This window comes from Centroberyx affinis, unplaced genomic scaffold, assembly GCF_046629955.1.
Source record: "Centroberyx affinis isolate AG114_WGS23_722 - 3 ecotype Tasmania unplaced genomic scaffold, CSIRO-AGI_Caff_v1 ptg004154l_1, whole genome shotgun sequence".
Taxonomy (NCBI): domain Eukaryota; kingdom Metazoa; phylum Chordata; class Actinopteri; order Beryciformes; family Berycidae; genus Centroberyx; species Centroberyx affinis.
The window spans coordinates 70,162-94,509 of record NW_027281919.1 but is presented as its reverse complement, the minus strand read 5'-3'; the positions used below and the strand labels follow the sequence as shown (position 1 = coordinate 94,509).

At 44.1% G+C, this 24,348-nt stretch overlaps 2 protein-coding genes across 2 annotated transcripts in view; one reads left to right on the top strand and one right to left on the bottom strand.

Moving 5' to 3' along the window:
- Window positions 1–837: 837 nt before the first annotated feature.
- On the top strand, window positions 838–7,788 carry LOC139663902 (uncharacterized). Its single transcript, XM_071542677.1, has 15 exons — window positions 838–957; window positions 1,167–1,273; window positions 1,458–1,583; window positions 1,769–1,814; window positions 1,921–2,007; window positions 2,182–2,281; window positions 2,455–2,499; window positions 3,222–3,329; window positions 3,419–3,499; window positions 3,646–3,732; window positions 3,912–3,992; window positions 4,104–4,163; window positions 4,979–5,068; window positions 5,195–5,312; window positions 5,420–7,788. Exons 1-15 carry the CDS (start codon window positions 894–896, stop codon window positions 5,504–5,506), a joined length of 1,287 nt encoding a protein of 428 aa, XP_071398778.1. The 5' UTR covers window positions 838–893; the 3' UTR covers window positions 5,507–7,788.
- An 8,080-nt stretch (window positions 7,789–15,868) lies between these two features.
- Window positions 15,869–24,348, bottom strand: part of adgrl1a (adhesion G protein-coupled receptor L1a) — a 54,720-nt gene continuing 46,240 nt past the window's right edge. Inside the window, exons 17-25 of the mRNA XM_071542686.1 lie at window positions 24,044–24,264; window positions 23,666–23,732; window positions 23,387–23,478; window positions 23,065–23,233; window positions 22,592–22,747; window positions 21,377–21,473; window positions 18,490–18,612; window positions 16,908–16,925; window positions 15,869–16,797 (exon numbers count right to left, since the gene is read on the bottom strand). Of these exons, the coding sequence (XP_071398787.1) occupies window positions 15,869–16,797; window positions 16,908–16,925; window positions 18,490–18,612; window positions 21,377–21,473; window positions 22,592–22,747; window positions 23,065–23,233; window positions 23,387–23,478; window positions 23,666–23,732; window positions 24,044–24,264 (1,872 nt within the window). The remainder of the gene's footprint in view (window positions 16,798–16,907; window positions 16,926–18,489; window positions 18,613–21,376; window positions 21,474–22,591; window positions 22,748–23,064; window positions 23,234–23,386; window positions 23,479–23,665; window positions 23,733–24,043; window positions 24,265–24,348) is intronic.

Below are 24,348 nucleotides of genomic sequence, written 5' to 3'. Positions count from 1 at the left end.
TTAGCTTACAATACATAACAGAGGCACAGCACTGATAGAATCCAAACTTAGATGCAAGAGGTGCTTATCTTGTCGCATGTCTGTGTTTGTGTGTTGTTTGACAGAGAGCATGATGGGAACCGTAGTGTATGAGTGATGCTTTGTTTCCTGTTTTCCCACACTTTTATTTTAACCAGAATGAACTTCAAGCTCTTCCCTTAAGGACCTATGGTGATTTGGTACCTCTTCGCAACATACAGGACTGCCTGTGCAATGGCGCATAGGACAAGGGCATCCTCTTGTGTCTGAAGTGTCAAACTACAAGAGAGTTTACTGGACAATTTACTTCCAAGCTCACCTCTTTGGGTGCTGCGACCCTAAAATACTTAACTGACATCCAGAAACAGAAAATAGATAACTACAGCAGTCATATGAATGGATGAGATGACTGGACACACTAGTTGCTATTCAGCACTCACATTAATCTGACTGTTGACCATGGTGGATCAGTAACAACTGAGACTGGAATGATATATAACAGAAGGAAACATACAGCGTATTTGTCAAAACCTAAACCACCAGGTAGTGGTTTCAAAACTAAACTAAACTTTTTGGGGTATCCAAATATTCTGACATTCTGGAAAGTAATTTAACTCCCCTCTTGATTACACATTGTTAAAACACACACCATTTTTATGTCCTGCCACGATGGCACATGGTATACAGAACATTATGTCATCGTGGTGGCATCTGTCTGTCTGTCTGTCTGTCTGTCTGCCTGTCTGTCTGTCTGTCTGTCTGTCTGTCTGCCTGTCTGCCTGCCTGCCCGCCTCCTTATGACGAGTACTTCCTGGTTCTTAACTACTTTCTCTTTTCAATTTTTGCTGCGTACTTAGAAGAGCCTGTTGTTGCAAATGGATCGTTTAACTTGTTTATTTACTTTAATGGCTATTCCATTCTGTGCCAGTAAAGAACTAGGTAAGTGTTGAAACATTGTCAATATGAATTTCTCTCCTATTTCTTCTTCTATGCCATTTATTCTCTACTTAACCCGCCGCCATACCAGGCCGACTGAAAAAATCTTGCCGGCGAGAGGCAGTTGGGTTTTAGTGTTTTAGGAAGCCTAACACAGTTTGTTGATAAATGCTAAACGATAAACAAAGATTAACAAATCTCTTTTCACGCAGAATGCCTTCAAAGGAACGCTTCCTGTGACGCTATCAAGATTACAGACGGTTATCAGTACTCCTGGTCGGCTCCTGACGGCACTGAGGTCGAAGTGTATTATAATGAGGTATTTGGATTTGCTCTTTAAGATGTTTAAGGTGTTGTTTATGGTAGAAATAATGTTGGTAGGGGCTGAAAAGTCCCTCAGAAGTTTCCTCAACATCTACAGTACAAGGCACTTATATGTTCTCCAACTATTTTTTCTAACTACAGTTCGTCAAAGTAATCTTTTTTTTATCATTTTCCGACAGACTCTGATCGCTCATGTAAAACCTTTTCAAAATGACCACACAAATGAAGTTGTAAGATTGGACAACAATTCAGTCATCACAAAACAATGCCTGAGAAACCTGAGACTAAAATGCATTGTTCCCAGTGTGAGTTCTCCTCTGTTTTAATAAATGCTCATTTAGATTTTACCTTCAAAACACACGTATCACATATTAATATACAGTATTAAAGTGTGTTTTGTATAAAATGAGAAATACCTATAATCTTTCATGTCAGCATTGAATTTGGAAGGCCGTCATAATATGGTTTTTTTTTCTTTTTTGCTTTTCAGGGAGAAAACTTAATAAGCGAGCGCTGCTTTGAATATGAAGTTACTGGTAAGGCAGTGTGATGATATCTGATTCACCAAGCAGGTCATTACATTACACATGCAGCTCTTTGTTTCACGTACAGTGATTGATCTCACCTCTTGACCTTAAACAGACAAGGAGACAGTGGCTTCTACACCACCACCAGTGGCGTCTACACCACCACCAGTGGCGTCTACACCACCACCATGGGGCATCATCTGTGAGTTGATGTTTAATAATAATAATATAGTAAATAAAGTTATTATGTTTCTTCTGTGTGACATGGTGTGGTTATCCCAGTACCAAACATAATTTTTGTTAGCAATAGTATGAATAATTTTACTGTATATGAACTCAAATGTCTATTTGATGATATTTGATGTTGGTTTAACAGTTGCTGGAGTTGCTGGAGTTGCTGGGGTTGCTAGGGTTGTGCTCTTTATTTCTGGGATCCTTTATTGGCGGTTCTGCATTTCTCGGACAACCAATCCAAGGTGAGTTCTTGCTTTCATTCCTATTAGTATTATCAATGAACTGTTAATGTCTCTTGCTATAAAAGTTCCTCTACACACTGAATTTAATGGAGGGACTATGCAGCTCGGAATCAGAAATGCTCTATTGTTTGCGACCAGCAATTCATTTCCTCGTTGTTCTCTTCCTGTCTCAGAGAGGGGATTTCCCAGGCAGAGAGGGGAGCGGCAGGACAAACCAGGTCAGTGATACTTTTAACACACTGTTCAGCTTTGCCCTGTTCATTTGAGCACAGACACTTCTGTCATCAAGTTGCAATTTGACCTACGAATATTCTTCAGTGTAAAAAAAATCTCCATCTAGAGTCTTAAAATCTTATTAACCTTAAAACAAGTGGAAAAAAAAGTGCAAAAATCCTGGGAATTTAACACCCCTTTTTGGAATGTCGTCCATTTCATTTTTTCATGGAGTGGAGTTTGCTCAAGTGCAGACTCCAGCCAGCTTCTTGATCCCCATAAATCTTTGTGAATTAAAGGTATAAAACGGCCTAAAATTTTGAATATGTCTACAAATGTGATTTTAATATTCACTCTTACAGTATTTTTTATTCAAATTGTTGACATAAACAATCACATAGCTGGATTGATTAACCGCAAAGATTATTTTATAGTGTTCTGCATGGCAACACAAGATGAAGTGGCAAAGGTACGATGCTGTTCCAGTCCCATTTTTATACCAGTTCACGCCTCCTCCTTACTGTTAATGCCCAGAAACGTCCTGAGCACAACAAACAAGCAGAGGAGGCAAAAGCCGTGGGTATTTTTATAGATCGCCAGTCCAGCAAAGTGGTGATAGAGTGTGGTCATTTAAAAATATTTTTAAAAGTAAAATCCTGCATACAATGCCTTTTAAGATAGACATTTTTCGCAGTGTTTTGAATTCAGGTTTGAATGTTCCTTTTAGACGCCTTGGAGAGAGTGAATTCCAGGAAGTCCAGGAAGGCATACGGGACAATTTGGATAACCAGCAGCCCGGCCCGGACTCCTCTTCATTCAACAGAGACAGCATTAGGTGATCTTACATTCAGAGATCAACTCAGTTAAATACATCCTCTGGCTGCTATGGCAATTACACCTCTGTTATCTCCTTTGTCATTACAGTCTGCGTGAACCCTCTGATCCTGATCCACATGGAACTGATGATGTGCAGGCTCACACACTTGGAAGTTTGCAGCTTTACAGGTTAGACTGCCACTACCAGTAATAAAACATCTTCGACCGCACCTTGACCCCACGTTAGCCTCTTTGTCGAAACCATCAAACTGCTTTTTTAATAAAAATAGGAAGTCTAGACTGTAATCTGTTAATGGCTGTCTTGGTCTCCACAGTATCGATCCTGGGACTGACGGCAAGACTCCTGAAGCCCTCCATCTGGACTGCAACTTGAGCAATGGGGGAACTCAGCTGTCTAATGAGTGAGAATGAGACATTTATCCTTTTGCTACTGCGTGTGTGTGTGTGTGTGTGTGTATCTGGCCTATTCTTCTTTAGAAATGTAGGTGAATTCTCCCTTTAATTGGGCAGATAGTGAACAAGATGTTTTGGAAGAGATTTTGCATCATATCTTATATGATTGTATTTATTTCCACTGCAGCAGAGAGCCTGTAGATTTGAATTCTGCCACCCTAAGTGTCCCGGATGGAGACACAGCCTCGAATCATCGTGTCGTGAACAGGTAAGCCTTTGGTACTGGATATGGACTGTCGATATGTTTGTTGTCATGTCACACTTTTGTTTTATTTAATCAACACTATTATTTAACATCTATTGACCATGTCTGCTTCAGGAACTTGAGGGACGACCCAGGAGGACTGAATGGCAGCACAGGAAAGGACGTCAACATTAAGTAAATCTTAAACCTCAATCAGTATTCCAATCTCTTCTTTGATTATTGTTGGCTGTTGGAGTTCAGTTACATTAAAAAAATCTATAATTATAGTCGTATAGTTTTTGTGGAGGAATACCGTTTTGTAACACAGGTTACATGTTTACGTTTCCACTCGCCCACTCCCTAGAGGTTAATCACATCTTATTAGCAGTCGAGTAGAAAGCATTTATTATTAATTGTGCTTAATGAAATCATATTCTACTGCAACCCATAGGTTATGTTAGCCTCTATGTTTAGTTTATTTACAGTGATAAAACATAGAGGTGAAATAGGGAGAAAAAAAAACCCCCAGAGTGATAAAATACACTAAAAAATAGAAAGAAGAGATGCAAATTACGAATGTGCAGGTGAGGTAAAAATAACATGGGGCTTGTAAAAACATCCCACCTCAAAACAAACAAAAGATAGAGACAAGACAAACAAACAAAACAGCATGTCGACAATATGTCAACATGTCAATCATGTCATGTAGTTATGGGATGATTCATCAAATGTTCTAGTTGACAATAGAAGTGTTGAACAAAAATTTGAACAAAATGTGACGAGAAGCCGGAACAAAGAATTAAATTTACATAATTGAGGAAATAAAAGCAATGTTAAATGATATTGTAAAAAAAGAAAAAGTCAGGTTATCCAGAGTTTCTGTTTTTAGACTAGTTGGTTAGTCGATCAGATGACTTTTGATTGATCTTTTAGTGAAATGAGCTGAAATCCCCTGTTACCCTCCTTTGTGTCAGTGAGTGTACTGATGAATGTTATTTCTTCTTCTCCAGGAACAGAGGCATTCCTGGTGACTGGACTCCTGGTGATCAGAGTCTTAAAGAACAGGAGGAGGAAGGAGAACCGCTGCTGTCTGACAAGCGGTGAGAACGTGACGGTCCCTGCTGTCCATCACTGCTGCCTTACTGTTACTGAGTAAAGGTCATCGTGTCCTCTAATCCTTTGTTGTCGCTCTCTCTCTCTCTCTCTCTCTCTCTCTCTCTCACTAGAGCTCACATCCAGGACTTGAACATGACAGGCGAGCCCATAGCTTCGGTGAACAAGCGTGGCCTCGACCCAGACCCAGACCCAGACCCAAACCCGGTCAGCAGGTGCTCTATTGCACTAGTAAGTAGAAATCTCTCTGTGAAACGAGATGCTTGATTTTTCCCTTGAGATGCTTCTTCTTTCTTTTTTTTTTTGTTTCATTCTGCTAATTTCGTGTTTTGCCACAGGACAAAGGATCGAGTGACGTGGAGTCAACATCCTACAAGATGAACCGTGATGTAACACGACATGCGTTTACTTCACATATAGTATAATAATAATAATAATAATAATAATAATAATTATGATGATAATGATATATTATATAAATACAAAGCCTTGACAACAGGTAATGGCAACATCAAGGCGTCTCACAGTCAGGGCTTCTGGCGCTCTGTTCTGGTATGAGGTGCAGTTACTGGCAACCCCTTAGGCATCAAGTCCAGCGCTGCTAATGACCAACACACACATTCTGAGCGATCGTCTTCGTCCCATGATGCATTTCTTTCAGGCATGGTGTCTTCCAAGATGACAACATCTAAATGCCGATGTTAGAAATGAACAAAATCAAAATCCCCAAATATGAGCCCAGTGAGTGTTTGTGGGCGATTAAGGATCGTTGTCTGTGGTGCCGTTTTCCACCACAGACATACTTTTATGGATCCTCATAGGGAAATTATTCTTTTCAAGCCATTTATACCAACTGATAATGTAATAGCTGCCAGATAATGTAATAAAAATCTAATTAAAAAAATATTTCTCTAAATGGGTAAAAAATGTAAACCTCATAATGTAACAAATTGCATAATAATATTGTCTAATAATATTACATTATTAGACAATATTACTATTACATCATCAGTTAAAAATATGAAGTAATATTTGCAGGGTAATATAATAATGTGTTGTTAATACTGTTAATATACTTTTAATACTCATTTAGAGGAACATGTTATTACATTTTGACAAGTTATTATATTATCTGTCAGTTTTTACATTATCAGTTGAGACACCTTCGGTTATTGAGCATGTTGTTGTGTAAACAACCACGCCTCGTCACTGAACGGCTGCGGCTTTGGGCATTAGTGTTCTCATTCTGGAAGACGATGCTCCCATCAGAAATAAATCACAGGATGAAGGTAATTCCTAAGAATATTTTTGTTGAGTGCTTGGCTTGACCCGAGGGATGGGTGGACCAAAACCGTGTCAGAAAAAAACACTGCCTACCATCACAAAGCAACAAACACCCTCAGCTGTGGGAGGACTTAATGCTGCCGTACCTGTAGTTATAGAACTAGCCTTATGATATTATATTTTTTATATATGTTACATTATTAGATATAGGGGAGACGAGGGTATGTTGTCACACTTTTTACTCATTGGTGTATTTCTCAGCAGTGCCTTACTACTGAGATACAATATGTATTTTTCTAGCTAGACTGAGGTCTTGTCTAAAAAATGCAATTTTTACATTACAATATTTTGCTGGAAACAAAAGTTATAACTGATGGAATATCACTTGACAACTTGTGACAACTTACCCCACATCAGGGCATGTTGTCACTCATGATGGCGCATGTTGTCACATAGAAAGTGTGCTGTGTTCGTGCATTCAGGTCCATTTCCCAGCCATCACACACCAGGTAAAATAACCTGTCCCTGGGATCCTGGGATGCACAGACAAACATATATTCTGATACAATTACTGTAATAGCAGTATGACATATTATGTACATGTAATATATACACATTTAATTTGATGTTTTATTATGTAAAATGGCTTCTTAGTCACAGTAGAAAACAGTAATAACAGTAATCTGCCTATGCAGTCTTCCCTCTGTGGCTGTATGTGAGGCTGGACCAACAGTGAGGCCACTTGCTTCATAAGCCAAAGGTTTGTAGGTTCAAGTACCAAAATCATATTTATTCAGAAAATAATGAATGTCAGGCTATTTCTAACCAAAAAACAATTTGGATATTTATGACAACATGCCCCGAAATCAATGTGACATCATGCCCTACCCAGGTCCCCTCTCTGGGGGCTTGACTAAACCAATCAAATGTATAATCAGGTTATAGCTGACCTTTGCTTTTATGTGTTGCAATGTATCATTATTTTGGTTCCTTTATAAGAAAAAGATTTTTATTATCTAGATCATGTATTTTCTCAGTACTGTGGCAGAGCTGAAGGAGTTACATGAAGTTACATTTGAGATCTGTCTTACTCTGTCTTTGCTTTTGCATTGCATTTTATCTTAAATCCGTTTTCGCTGCATAACCTAGCACCATGTTTATTCTTGTCATGTGAATGAAATCACCTACCTAGGTTGTTAAAGTCAAATATTATTCTGTGTTAATCACGTATGCATTTCACTACACAGTAGTGAACATTATGGTCTTAATTTTGACTGCACCTTTTTTTTTATTATTATTTGTGTAATCAATTGCATTGCTTGATTGCTTTATTTACTCAAATATAAATCAAATATACTGCATTTGTAATAAAGGTGTATGCATCAAATGCATTTTATGATGTCTGAATTGTGTAAATAAATAATGTATACAGAACCACACTGGATTACAGCGCTTGGTAATTTTTATTTATGTCACTAATACACGGAAGGTGTGGCAACGCTGCACCTGGAATGTCACCCTCAACCACAAGGGGGCAGTAAATAGCCAAGAGTCTTGCATCACCAAAGTAATTGAGCAACAGAATTACACTGATCAAACAAATGTATTGCTTTTCTTGAGACCTGGACACACAATGGCATTAGGTGGGGATCTTATGCAAGATTTTTTTGCAGCATTTCTAAAATTAGAAACATTTATTATATATCCTATTTTATTTTTTGGGTGGGGCTAATGATGTAAGCACAACCAAGGTTGCTTTCAGTTTGAACTATTTTATTTCCATCCTTAACTTAAATCAGGCCTCTGTATGGTACTGTTGGCTGACCATTGTCCAATACTGCTATCACACCAAGTCCCTGTCTGTTTGGTCACCGCATTTTGTTATCATAACATTTGGTCTTGGAAATGGCAAATAAATGATTTAAAAGATGTTTTTTTGGCCCCATGACTTGAACTATGGCAGCAGTCACAACTGCCCACACACACATAGTCACAATTGGTTCAGCCTGAATTTAATAGATCTCTATTCAGCTCGAGATCTGCCGAGAGTTGTTGTGTATCCTGGGTTGTGAAGGGCCCATTCTATTTAAGGCCTCCCTAAATGCGCAATGACCTTGGGCAAGCTCTTTTTTTTTTTACCTCTTTCAGATGGACTGAGTGCCAGGAAGCGAGTGGGTCAGAGGTTAGAGTCTTTGTTGATCATGTTTGGTGAATCTGTGTGTGGGAGCGCTGAAGTTATTGTAGCTGTGGTGCAAAGTGGGGTGACTGAATGGCCGCGGCCTGAGAGCCTCCCCTCTCAGGGAGTTTCATGGCAGGGACATGAGAGGGGCAGGGGAGGGGCAGGGGCCGGGCAGACGGGTGGATGGGTGGGGGGGCGGGGGTGTCATCATCATACATGTACGGTGCCAGGGACATGGGAGAGACCAAGTCACAGGAAGGCCATATAATTACAGATGAAGATGCTCTGATGCACATAATGATTAGCTAACAGATAATTAGTTAGTGATCACACTTCACAGTGACGGGGATTAGGAGCAATCAAGGAAACAACTCCATGGGAGCTGAACACTGATGACACCGTATCGGTGACAAGAAGGCTTAACGGGACGCAAGGTGATGGGTTGCAATAACCGCGATATCCCTAACTAATTCATAATTGATCACTATAGCCGATCAGAACATTTACTCTTACTCCAGAGCGCACTAGAGGCACTACTCCGCTGCTGTGGCTTAACAGACTCCACTGCAAGCTGATATTGTTGTATTCACGACTCTGTAAGCTGCACTCACACTGCAGTTATTAAAAGATTACATCAGGGATCACACCACACCGTATGATTAATTAACCTTGACTGATGCTTTGTAATGCTGAATCCAACTGAGCAAGTATGCCCACAGGTCTGCATGTACATACACATACATATTAGACGGTTGAAAACATAATTCTAGCCAGTCTCAGTGATGAGTTACTGACTCAGGGTTGCTGTAATGAAACAAAGCCTTTGCTCCCTCCAGATTAGCATGAGACTCTTCTCCCATCCTCCCCAACGCGTCATGCCCCGACTGTCCAAACACCAACACTGTAGGGGCCCTGGGTTGACAAACTGACAGCTTGCTTTCTTATGTACCTCTTTGATTACGTTTAGTGGTACGCTTTGAACATGCACCACAGTTTGACAGAATCATCATCCCATCCACCGGGTCACATCTGCATATGCATACAGCATGTGGTTCAAAAGGGAGCTGACTCAGAAAGGGGGCCGGGCCGGTTGGCTTCGGTTCCCCCTGCTCGCCTCCCATAGTGCATAGCTGAGGTTTTAACGCAGCACAATGCTCCTATGTCGTAACCTGCAGGCCAGCCCATGAATAAATCATAACCAATGTATTAGCGCTTAAAGACTTCTTTTCATTTCCAGTTTGAAAGACGAGCTAGGTATATTGAAGTTTATATGCATAAGGAACCACAAAAGGATTAACAATAATTTCTGTGCGCTTTTATCGCACCGGCACATGCACAAGCACACGAGCAATTACACAGTAGCCCACTGTACATCGGCACGCACACGCACACACGCGCACACACACCACAACTGAGCCCCCTCGAGACGATCCCAGAGAAACCCAGAAGCATGAACTCTGTCGATTTTGAATAGTTTTTTATTAATATGTGCTGATACAAGGTCGCTCTGACCTGCGATGACGCAAACACTCACAGAAAATCATCCCCTTTGGCCCAGACAGCTGTCAAAGCAATGACTGTGAGAAAAAAAAATCAAAAAATCAAACAATCATACATCATTCCTCAAAGAAAACAGAAACAGAATAAAGGTTTTAGAGTAACCTTGGTTTACTTGTCTCAGCAGTACATGATAAATGAACCATTTCATAGAAAAATCACAGAAAGTACTGGAAATGGTGTTGTACGTAGAACCCCACATGGCACAATGTCAGTACTCTTTGTTTCTACTAATGACTATGGCCTGCCATTTGAAACCTCTTGTACCCAATAATTTATTCCCTCAAATTGAAGCTTTTAAGTGATGTCCAATACTGTCTGACCAGGTTCTACTGTACTGAGCTAATACAGCCCATACCTGATACTCAGAATAGCCTGTTCACACCTTGCCATAGATAAGCTATTCTACCTCTGATGACGGACACAGACTGATGGGGCTGGGTTTTCTGGCCAGCGTCTGACAATGTATGAGCCACCATGGGAGTGTGTGTCACATGGAGATCACTACAGCCATGAAGTCCTGCTGGACACACACGTGCAGGCACAGTTTAGCTCCCTCCCACTCCCGGAGACAGTGGGCCAAGCGGTGGGTAATGACGAAGGAATAGAAAAACGCATGCCGACAGAGAGGGGCGAGCCGATTCCTGCCTGCTCCTACTGTACGTGGATGAACGCTAACATGTAAACGGCAAATCCATTATGTCTGCCTCAACTTCACTGTACACTGCTGATAAAACTACCTAGCCTGGATGAATATGCGCGTTGAGTATGTCTGTGTGTGAAAAGATATGTTTGTTTTGGTTTTGGACCAGGGGCTCTCTTTGTAGAATGGGGCTCACAGGCCTAGTGTTTGGAGAACCCATCCTACCCAAAAGCCCCCCTGTTGTTGGTCCCACCCTGTGCATCAAAGATGGCCGCTGGCCTGAACTGCTGGCACAGCTCCATGGATAGTTATTCAACACAAAAGAGAAACAGCACAATCCTCATCACTGGGTTTATGCCATACCCCTACGTATTCTTAAAACTATGATATAGGTACTGTATAGTAGTCATGTGGACACGTAAAAAGAGACCAATAACAAAATAGTACTACTTTATCATTGTTTACATTTGTGTTTTAAAAATCTCTATAGGAAAATCCTGTCGCATTCTTTTTCACTCTAAAAATCTCCCTTTGTTCGGCTGATGCGGCAGTTGATTCATTTTCACATTTTTTAAAGAAAGCATCCGTTAGACCAAACGACAATCACACCATCTTTCTTCCTCTGCGAGCAGACTCGTATTTCACTGCAGCGGTGGCTTTGTGAAAGTACTGGAGTAGATCTGATGCGCCGGCATGATCAATTTGAACCATAATGTGATAACCTCTGGACTGCGAGTCGCCAACAGTAAGGCATCTGAAACAAAACAGCACATCCATCTCCTTATCTCCTGATCCTATCCTGCACAGCCTCATTCCAATCCCCCCGCCCGCCCACCCGCCAACCTCCCGCCCTCGTCGCCTCTGGCTACGAATTTGTGACATCTGTGACATCCCAGCTGATGTTGTCCCCGCTCTGCCCCCTCTCGGGCCAGTCTCCGCGGACATAATGACCCTCTGCTTCGCTGCTGCTGGCAAACTGACACACCACTAGCATGTTTTCTTACCGCGTGTGATATGGGCCATACAAATCCCTGGGAAAAATAAAAAATAAAAAGGCTTCTATGTGAGAGGGTCAGCGGTGGGTCAGCGGACTGTAGGCCCGCTGGGACCTCTGCTGTTTAATGATAGACTGAGCGACGCCAGAGCTCACCCTCCACTGACACTAAGCTGCAGGGGTGAGACGGCAAGGTGTGAAAGGTTGGGCGTCCCACCTTTTAAACAACTCCTCACCGAGCCGGCAGAGCGCCGCAGCACACGCATGTTAGGCCGGTCACTGGCATGGAATGGGAATTGTGTGAGCATTTGTAGACAGAGAGAGAGAAGGAAAAGGAAGAGAGGGCGAGTTCACTGCAGTAAATTAGTACCCATGATGTTATTATTGTAATCAGAGGTTTGGAGGGCTTTGAATGGTGGGGAAACTCCCATTGTGTGGGCCTCCTTCCTACAGCGTGGGCCGCAGACCTTCTACTGTATAATCACTATCATTACCACAGTACAGTGCTTCTCTGTTTATTGAGATATTAATCTGCGATAAACAAAGCTTTTGACAAAACAAATTAACACTCTCAAAGAAGTGCTGCACTAATGGAGTCCATTGAGATTGATATTAAAATGTGGATGAGATTGGCTAGAGAGGAAGAGAGAGAGAGAGAGAGAGAGAGAGAGAGAGAGAGAGAGAGAGACAGAGAGAGAGAGAAAGGAAGAGTGAGAGAGGGAGAGATGGAGGGTTGGAGGAACAAAAAGAGAGAGGCAGGCCCAAGGTGACGCACATTCCTCCTCTCATGGGGAGTGTCTGTGTAAACAGTGTTTTTCCCCGGGGTGAGTCCCAGCTGAGCACTAGAGATCAACATCAGCACATTATGTCAAATACAATGAGGGAGGGATGGGGTTAGGATGATGATGATGATGATAGCCGTCTGTGTTTCCCATTAACACGCCACCCTGGAGTGAACTGTCTTATCTTCAGTTCTCCTTGTCAAAATACATTCAATTGTCCTCAGTTGACCGGTCAGTCCTGCCTCAGCACCCCGTCACTGAGCCACAGGATCGAAGCTTCACATTATCCACAACTGCAGCAGAGCAGAATACCTGTGCGTTTCATCCTATCATTTGTAAACACAACCCAACTCCCAGGTCCAACCATCCACCACGAGACCAATTCATATACCATTAATCCAGTATTGCACATGTTCCCCGTACGCCTCGAGAGATGATACTCGGGCCGTCTTTCTGAGCCTCAAGGCGCTCCGTGGCCCATATAATGTTCCTACGCAAGTGATTTGAATACCAAGAATAAATGGTGACAAATCTTTGTATTCCCTTTCCCTCTATCCCTCTTTGACCCCCTCTCTCTCAGCCCCAGGAGCCACAGCTAAACGCCGTGCTTTGGGTTCTCTCAGAAGTGGGACAGTCAGGCCCTAGCCAAATGTCACACTGCAGTGGATGCTGTGTGAATCTATTCCCTGCTCACGTACCATCCACACATCACACTCCTTCGCTCGGCGCAGGTTTACAGGGGAGATAGTAAAAAAAAAAAAAATGTCATGAATAAATCAATGTATGAATAAATATTCCAAAAACATACATAAAAATTGATAAATAAAGCATCACGGATAGCTATAAATAAAGCGTAAAAGGCAAAGTTTCTTTTTTTTTTTAAAGGTCAGGACAGATTTCAGCTGGATGAAAGGAGCCTCATGAGCGGCTCTCTTTTGACAGCTAATTTCTCAACTGTATCGCTTGCATAAGGTGGCATATTGGAAACATGTTCCTCCCGATCGGTCAACCCTGCTTGTCATTTTTGATGGTATGTGGTTAGCCCGCGTCTCCCGAGGCGGTCTCATTTCTCCTGTCCTCCTTGTACCTGAACGCAACGGCAAGAGCGGTCCCAGCAACTCCCACTCACGTCCCCCCTTCCCATGTGCACTCGAGTCACGCCACAGAAAAATAGCCTCTCAAAATATACGTGCACTTACAAAAAGTCTGGTGCATGGCAAGTACACACACTGCACACTTGGAACACACAAACAGGCATTCGGACGCACATTCGTACATACACACACACACACACACACACACACACATGCACACAAACACATGCACGCAGGAAATGAATAAATTGTCACATTAGGCTCTGGAATAATGCTGAAACTATCTTTTAGAAACAGCAAAATGCAATATTCTCTTATAGTAAAACAAATGTCATTATCATACATGCTAAAACCCATGTTAAAAGTATGTAATCTGGTTATATCTGACATCTTCCAAATAATACAAGAGCCAACCAAATCACGTTATGGCTGCTGTCCTTCACCCACAATGCTTTGTCGTGCCCGAGAGGCACAGTATGACATTTGACGATATCTATCCCGCCTGCTCCAGACCTCCCATCACCCCCCCCACACACACACACACACACACACCCGACCCCCTCCCGTCTTGAGCACTTCCACCCTGGGAATGTCAAAGGTCAAACATTAACAACATGTAATGGATTATATTACATAAAAATTGTGCCAGGACTTTTTTTTCCTTTTTTCATTTGTATAAATAAAATCTACTACACATCATACTCCTTCTCTCTCTCGCTCTCTTTCTCTCTCCATTGGATCGCTTTTGTCTCCGAGAGAGTGAGGGATTTCACTGAATGGTGCAGCGTCGGAGCGCAGGAGAGCGAGAGAGCGAGAGAAAGAACAACGGGGAGAGAGATAGAGCGTATCATTCAGGTCACAAACTCCAAAACATTTTATTTTTTTCTTTTGTCGGTTTGTTGCAGTACAAGAAGTCATTTTTCATAGTATTTGTTACTTTTTTGTTGCTTTTGATCGTCTGGTTTCTCTATTTACATAGTAGGAATAAAGTGGTTTCGCCGTGTGTGGTTCCTATGTACAGGGCTAGACCCATCGGCCGACCGATGCGATTGCAACATTTACAGTCTGTTCGTCACAACCACACACAGGAAACATGTCCACTTCCACTGGCTAGGATCTAATAGCACAGTACGGGGGGGGGGGGCGACACCAGTCCGCTCTCACAGCCCCCAGAGGATGCAGACACAAAGTCAACAAGATAGATACTCTCTTCCAAAGATAGTGAGGCAGTCATTTACTGTACTTTTTCAAATGCCTAAAGAAAACAACCAGAGAGAAGAGTGGAGAGGATTGGCCAGCCTTCTGGGTGTAGGCTGACAATAACGTCGTCCCGCTCTGGAGGGGTGGCTCAGCGCCTCCTCAGTCTCTGTCTCTGCCTCTACTCCACTTCTGTACATAGTCGTCGATTCACAGCAAGAGAAAATGAAGGCAACTACACTGAAGCAGCTCCCACCGCCTGCTTGGAACAATAGTTCTTGCTCCCTTTTACTTGGATGGAGTGCTGTTTTCATTTTTGATGTTCAGTAATGAGCACTTCTGTATGAGTGAGCGTGTGTTACTGTGTGTGTCTATGTGTGTGTGTGTGTGTGTGTGTGTGCGTGCGTGCGCCTTGTGAATGTTCCAGTTTCTGTTCTGGCTCAAAAAAAGGTATTTTTGGCAACACTGAAGAGCTTTCTGTGAGACTTTTTTAGGGTATAATGGTGTATTATATTCCCCGTTTCCACAGCTAACTACTCCTATCAAATGATGACTCAAAAAAGACCTATGGAGGGTAAGAAAGGGAAATGTAAATATAGAGGAGAATGGAGAATACAGGAACTATAAAATGATATTCCCATCTCCGGAGGCAGGTCTGAAGAGAAATTACATAAAAACTTTAACAAAGTTTTAAAGTTTTGAAATATCTGAAGGTAAAGGGGGTGGATAGGTACATTCAGAGTGCTGGACTTGGCCTTAGGGTACCAAAGGAAATGGGGAGGGCTGGGGCAGGAGAGAGTGGGTGAATGTTCTGGAGAAAAACACTCATCACTCATCTCCATAAGACAGGGGAGGGTCAAAGACAAAGGCTGCTTCTGTGGAGTCAGCCACAACTCCCCCTGAAGGTCACTCTGTTTGCTCATCTGTCAGATAAATAAAAATCAAGAGAAAGAAAGGCAACCAAACAAGCAGGAAGTGGAGAGAAGCGAGTGCGAGGCGGGCTAGGAGGCGGCTCTGGCCATCACATGGGTCCCCATCCTCATCCTCCAGGCTCCAGTCACAGGCTGGTGACCAGCTGCATCTGTCCGTCTCCCTCGGTGTGGGCAGGCTCCTGGGCCTGGTGTCCCTCCCCACTCGGTCTGCGGGGCGGGGCCTGGTAGAAGGTCTGCATGGGGGCTCCGCGGGAGCCCAGGGCAGGCCTCCCGGAGCTGTAGTACAGCTCCTCGGGCGGCTGGGCCGAGCGGGGCACCACCTCCAGGGGCTCGGGACTGCTGTCCGGGTAGGGCGAGTCTCGCAGGTTGGTGATGCTGGTGTACAGGGAGTCCCGGGCGGGGGAGTCCGGCGCTCCGTTGCCTCCCTGCCCGCCGGCACTGTGGCCGCTGTGGCCGAGGCTCTCGGTGAGGTCGGCCGTGTAGCTCTCCGACTCCTCCGGGTCGCTCTGGTAGAGCACCGACTGGGCGCGCTGCAGCAGCAGGGGCTCCTCCAGGGCCTTGTAAAGCAGCTCCACGTCCTGCGGCGTGCGCTGGCGTCCCTCTCTCGTCAGGAAGTCCTCGTCTTCGTCCATGCTCAGCGACGGCTCCGGCCCGGCCCCCGCCGCCCCCCGGCCGCCCCCGCCGTGAGGACGCCCCCTGGCCAGGCTGCCGCACACCCTGTCCCCTCCGCCTCCTCCGACCCCTCCGCCTCCGCTTCCTGCTCCTCCACCGCCGCCGCCGCCTCTCAGGTTGTTGTGCACGAGCTCGGAGATGATCATCTTCTCGAAGGCCGCCGCGTCGGAGAGGTTTCGCCGTATGCCTCCGCCTCCCAGGGTCTCGGAGCCGCGGGGGTTGAGGAGGGGAGGGGGGCTGTCTCCACCCCCGCTGCCCAGGAAGTCACAGCTGCCCCCGCCGCCGCCCGGCCCACTGCGCAGGGAGTAGCTGTTGTTGAAGTTACCGTTCAGGGGCAGGGTTTCCATCCCACAGGGGTCACGCACCTTAGATAGCGTGCTCTCTGGACACAAACACAAACATCATAAGGTCAGCCTCAAATGCCAGTAAGAAAAGTAGAATTACGTTGTCAAATATCACTTAGTGAAAGCTGGAGCAGGTATAAGCACTTACTTGGGTCACGGAAGGTTCCTATGCATCCAAGAGGAGGTCATGTAGAGTGAATGAAATGAAAGACAATGGTCAGTAAGTGTGTTCTTTGATGATACTTCATTGAGTTAATGTATTAATTTTTCAACATTTCAAAAAGGAATCAGTAACAGCAGAAAAATATCCCCTTTCTCTCCCCCTTTTTCCTCTCTCTGTCTCTCACACACCCACTTTACCCCCACCCCTCCTACCCCAACATCACCACCACCCACACACACACACACACACACACACGCACACACACAGTCACATTAAAGCAAATTAACTCTCTTATATGCACACTCAGTCCTGTACCCTGTATCTTTGACACCACATTCCACCACCGTTTACACGTAAGCCACAGAAAATACTCTGTATATTTATTTACTACTGTCGGTAAACCCTGCATGTATACATAATTCATGCGCAACCTCATACAGTAGCAGTGATGTTTATTTTACGATGCGCCTCAACACGCCAAAGATGTTGTGATCTCCCTCCCAAATTGCCATCACACAGAAAAGCCAAAAGCCGTAGCAGCCCAAAAAGTGAGGAGTGCGTGCGTTTTTAAAATTTAATGTGTAGTATGATTTTAATCAACGCTCTTCTTCAGTGGTGGTGGTAGGGTAATTAGACATTCTAATGAAGTGCTCTCTCTACTTCCTCTCACACTCTCTTCTAAAAATGTCCCGGCTGCCGGGCTTGTGGCCGTCAGGCTTGACGCATTGTGCAGAGAGGCTTTAAAATATTTAACAGAAACGCCGCCTTAAATTTCAGTCCTCAGACACCAGGCCTGATACTCTGCTGGCACACGCTCAGTCAGCGTCCAGCCACACACACTCTCTCTTACCGAGTGAATATTGGTACTGTAGTAGAGCTATTAGACCATGTCTAATTTAGCACTTATAGACACACAAAGAGTGGCGAGTGGACAGTGGGGAGTGCAGCACTGCGATAAAACATCCAGGGCATTTAGAACTTGAAAACAAAACCTCACACTCTGAGATGGATGCAGGCACACACACACACACACACACGCAGGCACATACAGTAAGCACTAACACCTGAACGGCCTCCGTGCAGATGGGCAGTCCCTGGCCACTGAGCTGTCTGATGCCTTTCTACGGCCGTCACGATTTAAGCTGACTTATTTTTCGCCAGGGAACGGGAGAACTGTCCTCAAGATTTCTGGCAGTCACAGATGTAGCTAAACTTCTAATCAATTTGTGGCTGTTCTCATGAAGACGGCGAGATTAGAGATCTGACCAGATGGCTGGTTAGGCTGTAGGCACTGCTTGGCTCTGTTCTGCTCAGCCTAGTGAATCAGTCTGACAGCTACATAGTCTGAAAAAACAACACGCGCACACAGGCCCACTCTCACACACACACACACACACACACACACACACACACACAAGCTCTCGAACGCACCAGTGTGCGTATACCGTGTCAAACGACTGACAGAATATCAGACAGGGAGACAGCAGGCTGAATGCATAGACACAAACATGTATACACACAGGCTCACGAGGGTGCACACACACTGAGGCAGCTAAGAGGAGCTAACCGGTGGAGTTGAAGACCCCAGGCGAGGGCGGAGTGAAGCTCTCAGCCAGCAGCGTGTTGTAGGGAGAGGTGCCGGTGCGAGTCTGTAACACCGGGTTGGTCAGGAGGTGGTTGCCCATGGTCGCTACAAGACACAAACATCACAAACCATGAACATGTATCATAAAAAAAAAAAGCCGCTGGTTTTCTCTTTGACTGCAACCTACGCAAAACGAGCACACACAAAAATACTTGGCACAATAGGTGTAACGTTCTGAAATTCCAGTTTCCAGACTCAGTAATAACATTTGGAATCATAAAAATATTTATTGTTTATTCAGATGGGGTTATTTTTGTTACGGCAATGCTTTATGGAGTAATGCATTTCACAGTGTTCTCCTGAATGTTTATGCCTGCTGATTGTAACCTTTGAGTAAAAATACAATTGCAGGGGAAAGGTACTGTTTGGAGCACGGCCATTCAAATGTTTTTTTCCTTTGGCTCTCACAATGTAGTCAGATGGGGGAGAACAGTAATGCATACCATTATGTAGTCTAGAGGTGCAGCCATTGAAACACAGTTCATTTCACAGTGAAATGTGAATGCCACCACAAGACAAATATAATTCAAAGAAATGGCACATTGAGAATGTTGTATAATGCCCATGTATGGCTCCAGCCTCAGGCAACTCGAACAGAAATGCCATGAAATTAAAAATAGGACAGCATGACGGAGAGTGGTCTGAGGCCAAGTGCAACCTTCAGGTCTCACGCCTACCGTTCATCACACACAGCCAGGGTGCAGGAAATTCTCCAAAAGATTTTTATGACTAACTCATTTATATGCTCTCACACACACACACAGCTATTTATTTATCCATTTTCTACTTCTAACCTCTGTCCATCTTTCCCCGCTTCGCAATCTCTCTCTCCCCATATTCTCTGCCTTGTTTTGTCGTTTCTTGACTCAACCACTCTCTCTCCCTTCATTGTGCCAGAAACATTTTTTTTCTACACGCAAACACCACCAAATTACTTAGGATTAGCTGTCTGCATGTACCTCATAGGAATATCCTGTAGAAAATTAAAGGAACTAGCTTTAAGTGGGGAGAGAGAAAGTAGGGCAAGGGGAATCGTGGGAGCCTGTGTGTGTGTGTGTGTGTGTGTGTGTGTGTGTGTATGCGCCTTGTCTCCTGGACACATCACTATTGTCTGGAAGAGAGCGTGGTTCAAAAAGAAGTGAAGTGGGGAAATCAAAGAGATAAGAGATGCCAATGATAACGACAGCGCATTTCTCCACCAGATTCGGCCTATTTAATTATTCCTCCATGATAGCGCCTCTTTCTGTCTTTCTCTCTTTCTCTGCCTCTCTCTCTCTCTCTCTCTCTCTCTCTCTCTCTCTCCTCTCTCTCCACTCTCTGCCAACTGACAAACTTTTCTCAAAAGCACAGAAAATAAAGGCTTCACAGCACAGTTGTTTGCGTTTGACAGCGCGGTACAGGATGATCCACATTGTGTGTCTCCTCCAGTCTTGGTGATTGCTCTATCGTGATGAAAGGCCCGGGAAACTGACCCGCCCGACCGCACACACACATACACACACACACAGACACACACACACACACACACACACACACACACACAGACACACACACACACCTCTCAGCCACCAGCTCACTCATGGCACCCCTCTTCCTCACCCCCTACCTTGCTCCTGTCACTCTCCTCAATTATAATAATTACCCCCTGTTCGCTCACACGCTAATCAGTTCATTAAAAACAAAATGGATGAAATTAGCATAGAGAGTGACGGCTGATTTAGCAACTGCCTCTTTGTCCATCATCAACACCCCCACCACCACCACCACACCACACACACACACACACACACACACACACACACACACACACACACACCCTCTCTCCTCCCTGTGTGTGGTGACGCCACCAGTTGCTGAGGCTACAACCGGCGACACGCAGTGAGAGAATCACTGACTCCACTCACCCTTCAGTTCTGATGCTATTAGTAAGTATTAGTACTTTGTTTCCTCTTGATGTGCCGTGGGGAGTGAAGAGGTTAGCACGTACATCACTGCGTGCAGACAAAGAAGGTGTGTGTGTGTGTGTGTGTGTGTGTGTGTATGCGTGTGTGCACATATGCGCTCCCTCCAGTTTTCCACAAATCCACAATCGCAGAATTCAAACGCAAAATCAACAAAATACGTCTATCAGTATATGCTGCATAATTTGCAATTTAACACATAATTTTGCATTTTATTGCATACATATTGTGTAAAATTCTGAAAATACACACACACACACACACACACACACACACACACATACACACACACACACACACACACAATACAGAGCCGTCTCATGGAAAGGGAAAATCCATTGGTTGAAGTTGAGATAAAACAATTGTTAAAAACAACAATTGTTATGCAAACTTACATTCATGCACACAATTTGTTTAAAAATTGAGATTTGTGTTTTGAATTTCTGTAATGTCCAATGAGAGACATATGTGTGCACACACACACACACACACACACACACACACACACACACAAACAACATGGATAGAAAGAGAAAATCCATTGGTTGATTTTAAGATTTTGATGTAAGCTGAGATGTAAAATAATTGTTATGAGAAAAGTCATTATGAGGGAAGTCATTTTGATTCCAAAAATCATACACACAAAAAATTAGCAAATTCTGGTGGGACCGCATGTGAGTCTGTGTGTGTGTACAAGTCTGTGTGTGAGCCTGTGAGTCTGTGTGAGTCTGTGTATGTGTATGTGTGTGTGTGTGTGTGTGTGTGTGTGTGTGTGTGCGCGCGCATATACGTGTGTATAACTCAACAGACAGCAGGGGGGGAGCAGAGCAGTAATAGGGAGGGCTCACCGCGGTTGAGTGTCGGGGTGCTGTTGATATCTCCCGCCATGAAAGAGGATTCCGTCTGCTTCCGAACCGTGTCGTTCCACATCCTGCGGATCCGACTCTGGAAGAAGGAGCAGAGCGCAGTGAGTGGCAGCAAACAGACAACAAGTTAAATATAGAAACGCGGCGGGTAGACTTTGTAACTCAGTGGGGCTACTGTAATCAAAACTGTGGGGCTCGCTGTAATCCGCAAAGAACAAATAGGCAAACACAACAGACGAGGAGACGGAGGCGTCGAGTGGAGAGGCGCGTACAGCTAAGTCATGTTAACATGAGGCGGGCCACAGTGATAAAGTCGAGATGTGGAAGACTGCAGTATCCCATACAATTGTTATCTGGAAGCCTCCTATTACAACTTGTTTGTTGATTTATGGAATGCTGGAATGCTATGTGTGTGTGTGTGTTTGTATGTGTATATATGTCTTATACATGTATGTGTTTGCGTGTGTCTGTTTGTGCCACTGTGCATATGCAAGCATGTATTTGTGAATGTATTATGTATTGTGTATGTGTTTATATAAAGTATATGTACTGTATATACAATATATGCACTGCAAAAAGTATTGTTATTACCAAGTCATTTCGTCCAGTACTGAATCATAAAAACTCGTTTTCCTTAAAGGAGTAATCTATGCCTTTTATCGATTTCTATCAGCAACCAAGGAATTGCAACAACTTGTTTGTTTCCAAAACACAGAGTGTGGGCCAGAAAGTACGTTTTGAAAGCCTCAGTGTCTGGCAAAGTAATCGTTAAATCATTGGTATTGATCAGCGAACATATCAAACCCCTGCAGATATACTCATTTTGTGCTATGGAACAGTGAAAATCTTACTTAATGCAATTTTAAAGAAGTGAGAAAATATACCAATAGGGTGAGATAATTCCACTTGTTTCAAATGCAGTTTCATCTGTTTCGAGAATCTCTTTGAAACAAGGCACAATATTTCAAAATAAGGCGAATTACTCCACTAATATCAAGATAATATCACTTGATTCAAGAAAATTGATATCCATCAATTTGAAAGATTCTAAGATTTAGAAGATGTGTTAAGATGGACAAACAGGTGCGTCTGCAAGACTATGTGTATTGATTTGTATTGATTTTGTGCACCATCATACCACCCAGCATGTGTGTGTGGTGCGGCAGCAGTCTGGTGTGGTTGTGTCCCTGTGCTGACCTGTCTGTGGGCCGCCGCGTGGCGAGCTTGGCTGCCGCTGTAGTAGCGGTTGTTGGCACGCAGGGCCGAGTTCTTCAAGGAGCCGTGGGAGCTGGTGGTGGAGGTGCGGCTGCAGCAGTAGGAGTGACGCAGACACTTACTGTACTCCTTGTGGACCTGTAAAAAACAAACACCACCAGTACAGCGGGTCGGTTTTAAAGCCACTCGTAAACACATGCACTTATAGCCACTAGCCTGGACCCGCTGTGGACCAAGAGAGGCTCTTAATGCACAGCTACAGCAAAATGTACTTACTGTAATCACTCTAAACCTGTGTGCAGAGTACGAATTGGTATCCCTGTATCAGCTATCTATCCATACATCCTTCCTTCCATCCATCCATCCATCCATCCATCCATCTCACATTTCATCCCCTCCTTCATGTATTACTTCCATCCATTGAATCTAATCATTCTTTCAACACTAGGTTGTACCTTCTTCTGCAGGGCACAGTGGAAGATGAAGATGAACATGCCCTGGAAGGCGTTGAAGGTGGTGAAGAGGTAGGCCATGATGACTGTGTTCTCATTGATGAAGAGGAGACCGAAGGCCCACGTCAGCCCCAGCAGGAACAGCAGGGCGATGGCTCCCAGAGCCCATGACCTGAGGGGGGAAGACACAGTTAGGTTGGCCTAGCAGTTTGCAAATAGGAATAATTAGGAGTCCATCCTCCAGCACAATTTATGTCCAGATAAAAAAAAAGAAAAAGAAAATAACTTCTAGGATTATGTATTGACTTTAATAAGTTGAACTCACTTAATGTTATCCAGGCGGCTGGAGTCAGGTTTAAGTGCTGAAGAGTTGCGGATCATCTTGTGTAGAGTGATCATGAGGAAAACGAGGTTGAGCTAAGGGAAGGAGGAACTGAGTAAATTTGAGGTTCACCATACTGTCTAGTCCTAAAAAAAACTTTGCCAAAAAAAATAAATAAAAGTTAATCAAAAATTAATTAATAACCTCACAAAACAAGCTTGCTGAAATAGTTTTGGTTTGATCTGTATGATCTCAAAAACTGTTTGAAAGAAACACTAATACCATAATAACAAATGAAACGGGTCCAATGAAGCTCCAGATGAAGTAGTTATCCACTCGCAGCCAGCATCTGGAGTCGCACAGAGAGCAAGAACAAGAGAGAGTTACACACAGCTAGTCCTGCGCACAAATAACACATGCACACACGCACACACACACTTACACAGAGGTACACGCATGCACACACACTATTCCCCTGTCTCAGTGGATTATCTTATGGAGGCTAATCATCAGGCTTTGGCTAAGTGTGTTCAGAAAAGCCAGTCCGCAGGGAGGAGCAAGAGCCGCTCACACAGCACTGCATATTACATTTCCTGCTGGGGGAATAGCATAATCCTACTTCTCAATCTGCAGGTGCAAAAGGCCTGGCTTCACACGTACGCTTTCTTGGTCCCATAGCTCCTGTAGTCTATGGCCGCGGAGATGCCCACCACCAGGGCCGGGAAGCAGTACCCGCACAGATAGTAGTACTTTTTGCGGGAGTACTCGCTCTCAAACACCTCCACCAGCATGAGATAGAGCTGCACGCCCTCCAGACACATCCAGGAGAAGGCAGCCAAGAAGAAGAAATGCAGAAGACCGGCAAAGATGGGACAGGCGATCTGAAGACAGCAGCCGGGAGGAGGGGGGGGAGAGGGTAGAGAGACAGGAAGAGGAAGAGGAAGGAAAATAGAGTAGGGTGAAGG

Coding starts and splice junctions, on each gene's coding strand:
- LOC139663902 (XM_071542677.1), top strand. CDS start 894: ATGGATCGTTTAACTTGTTTATTTACTTTAATGGCTATTCCATTCTGT. Junction 1,274..1,457: donor TCGAAGTGTATTATAATGAG/GTATTTGGATTT, acceptor ATTTTCCGACAG/ACTCTGATCGCTCATGTAAA. Junction 3,500..3,645: donor GGAAGTTTGCAGCTTTACAG/GTTAGACTGCCA, acceptor TGGTCTCCACAG/TATCGATCCTGGGACTGACG.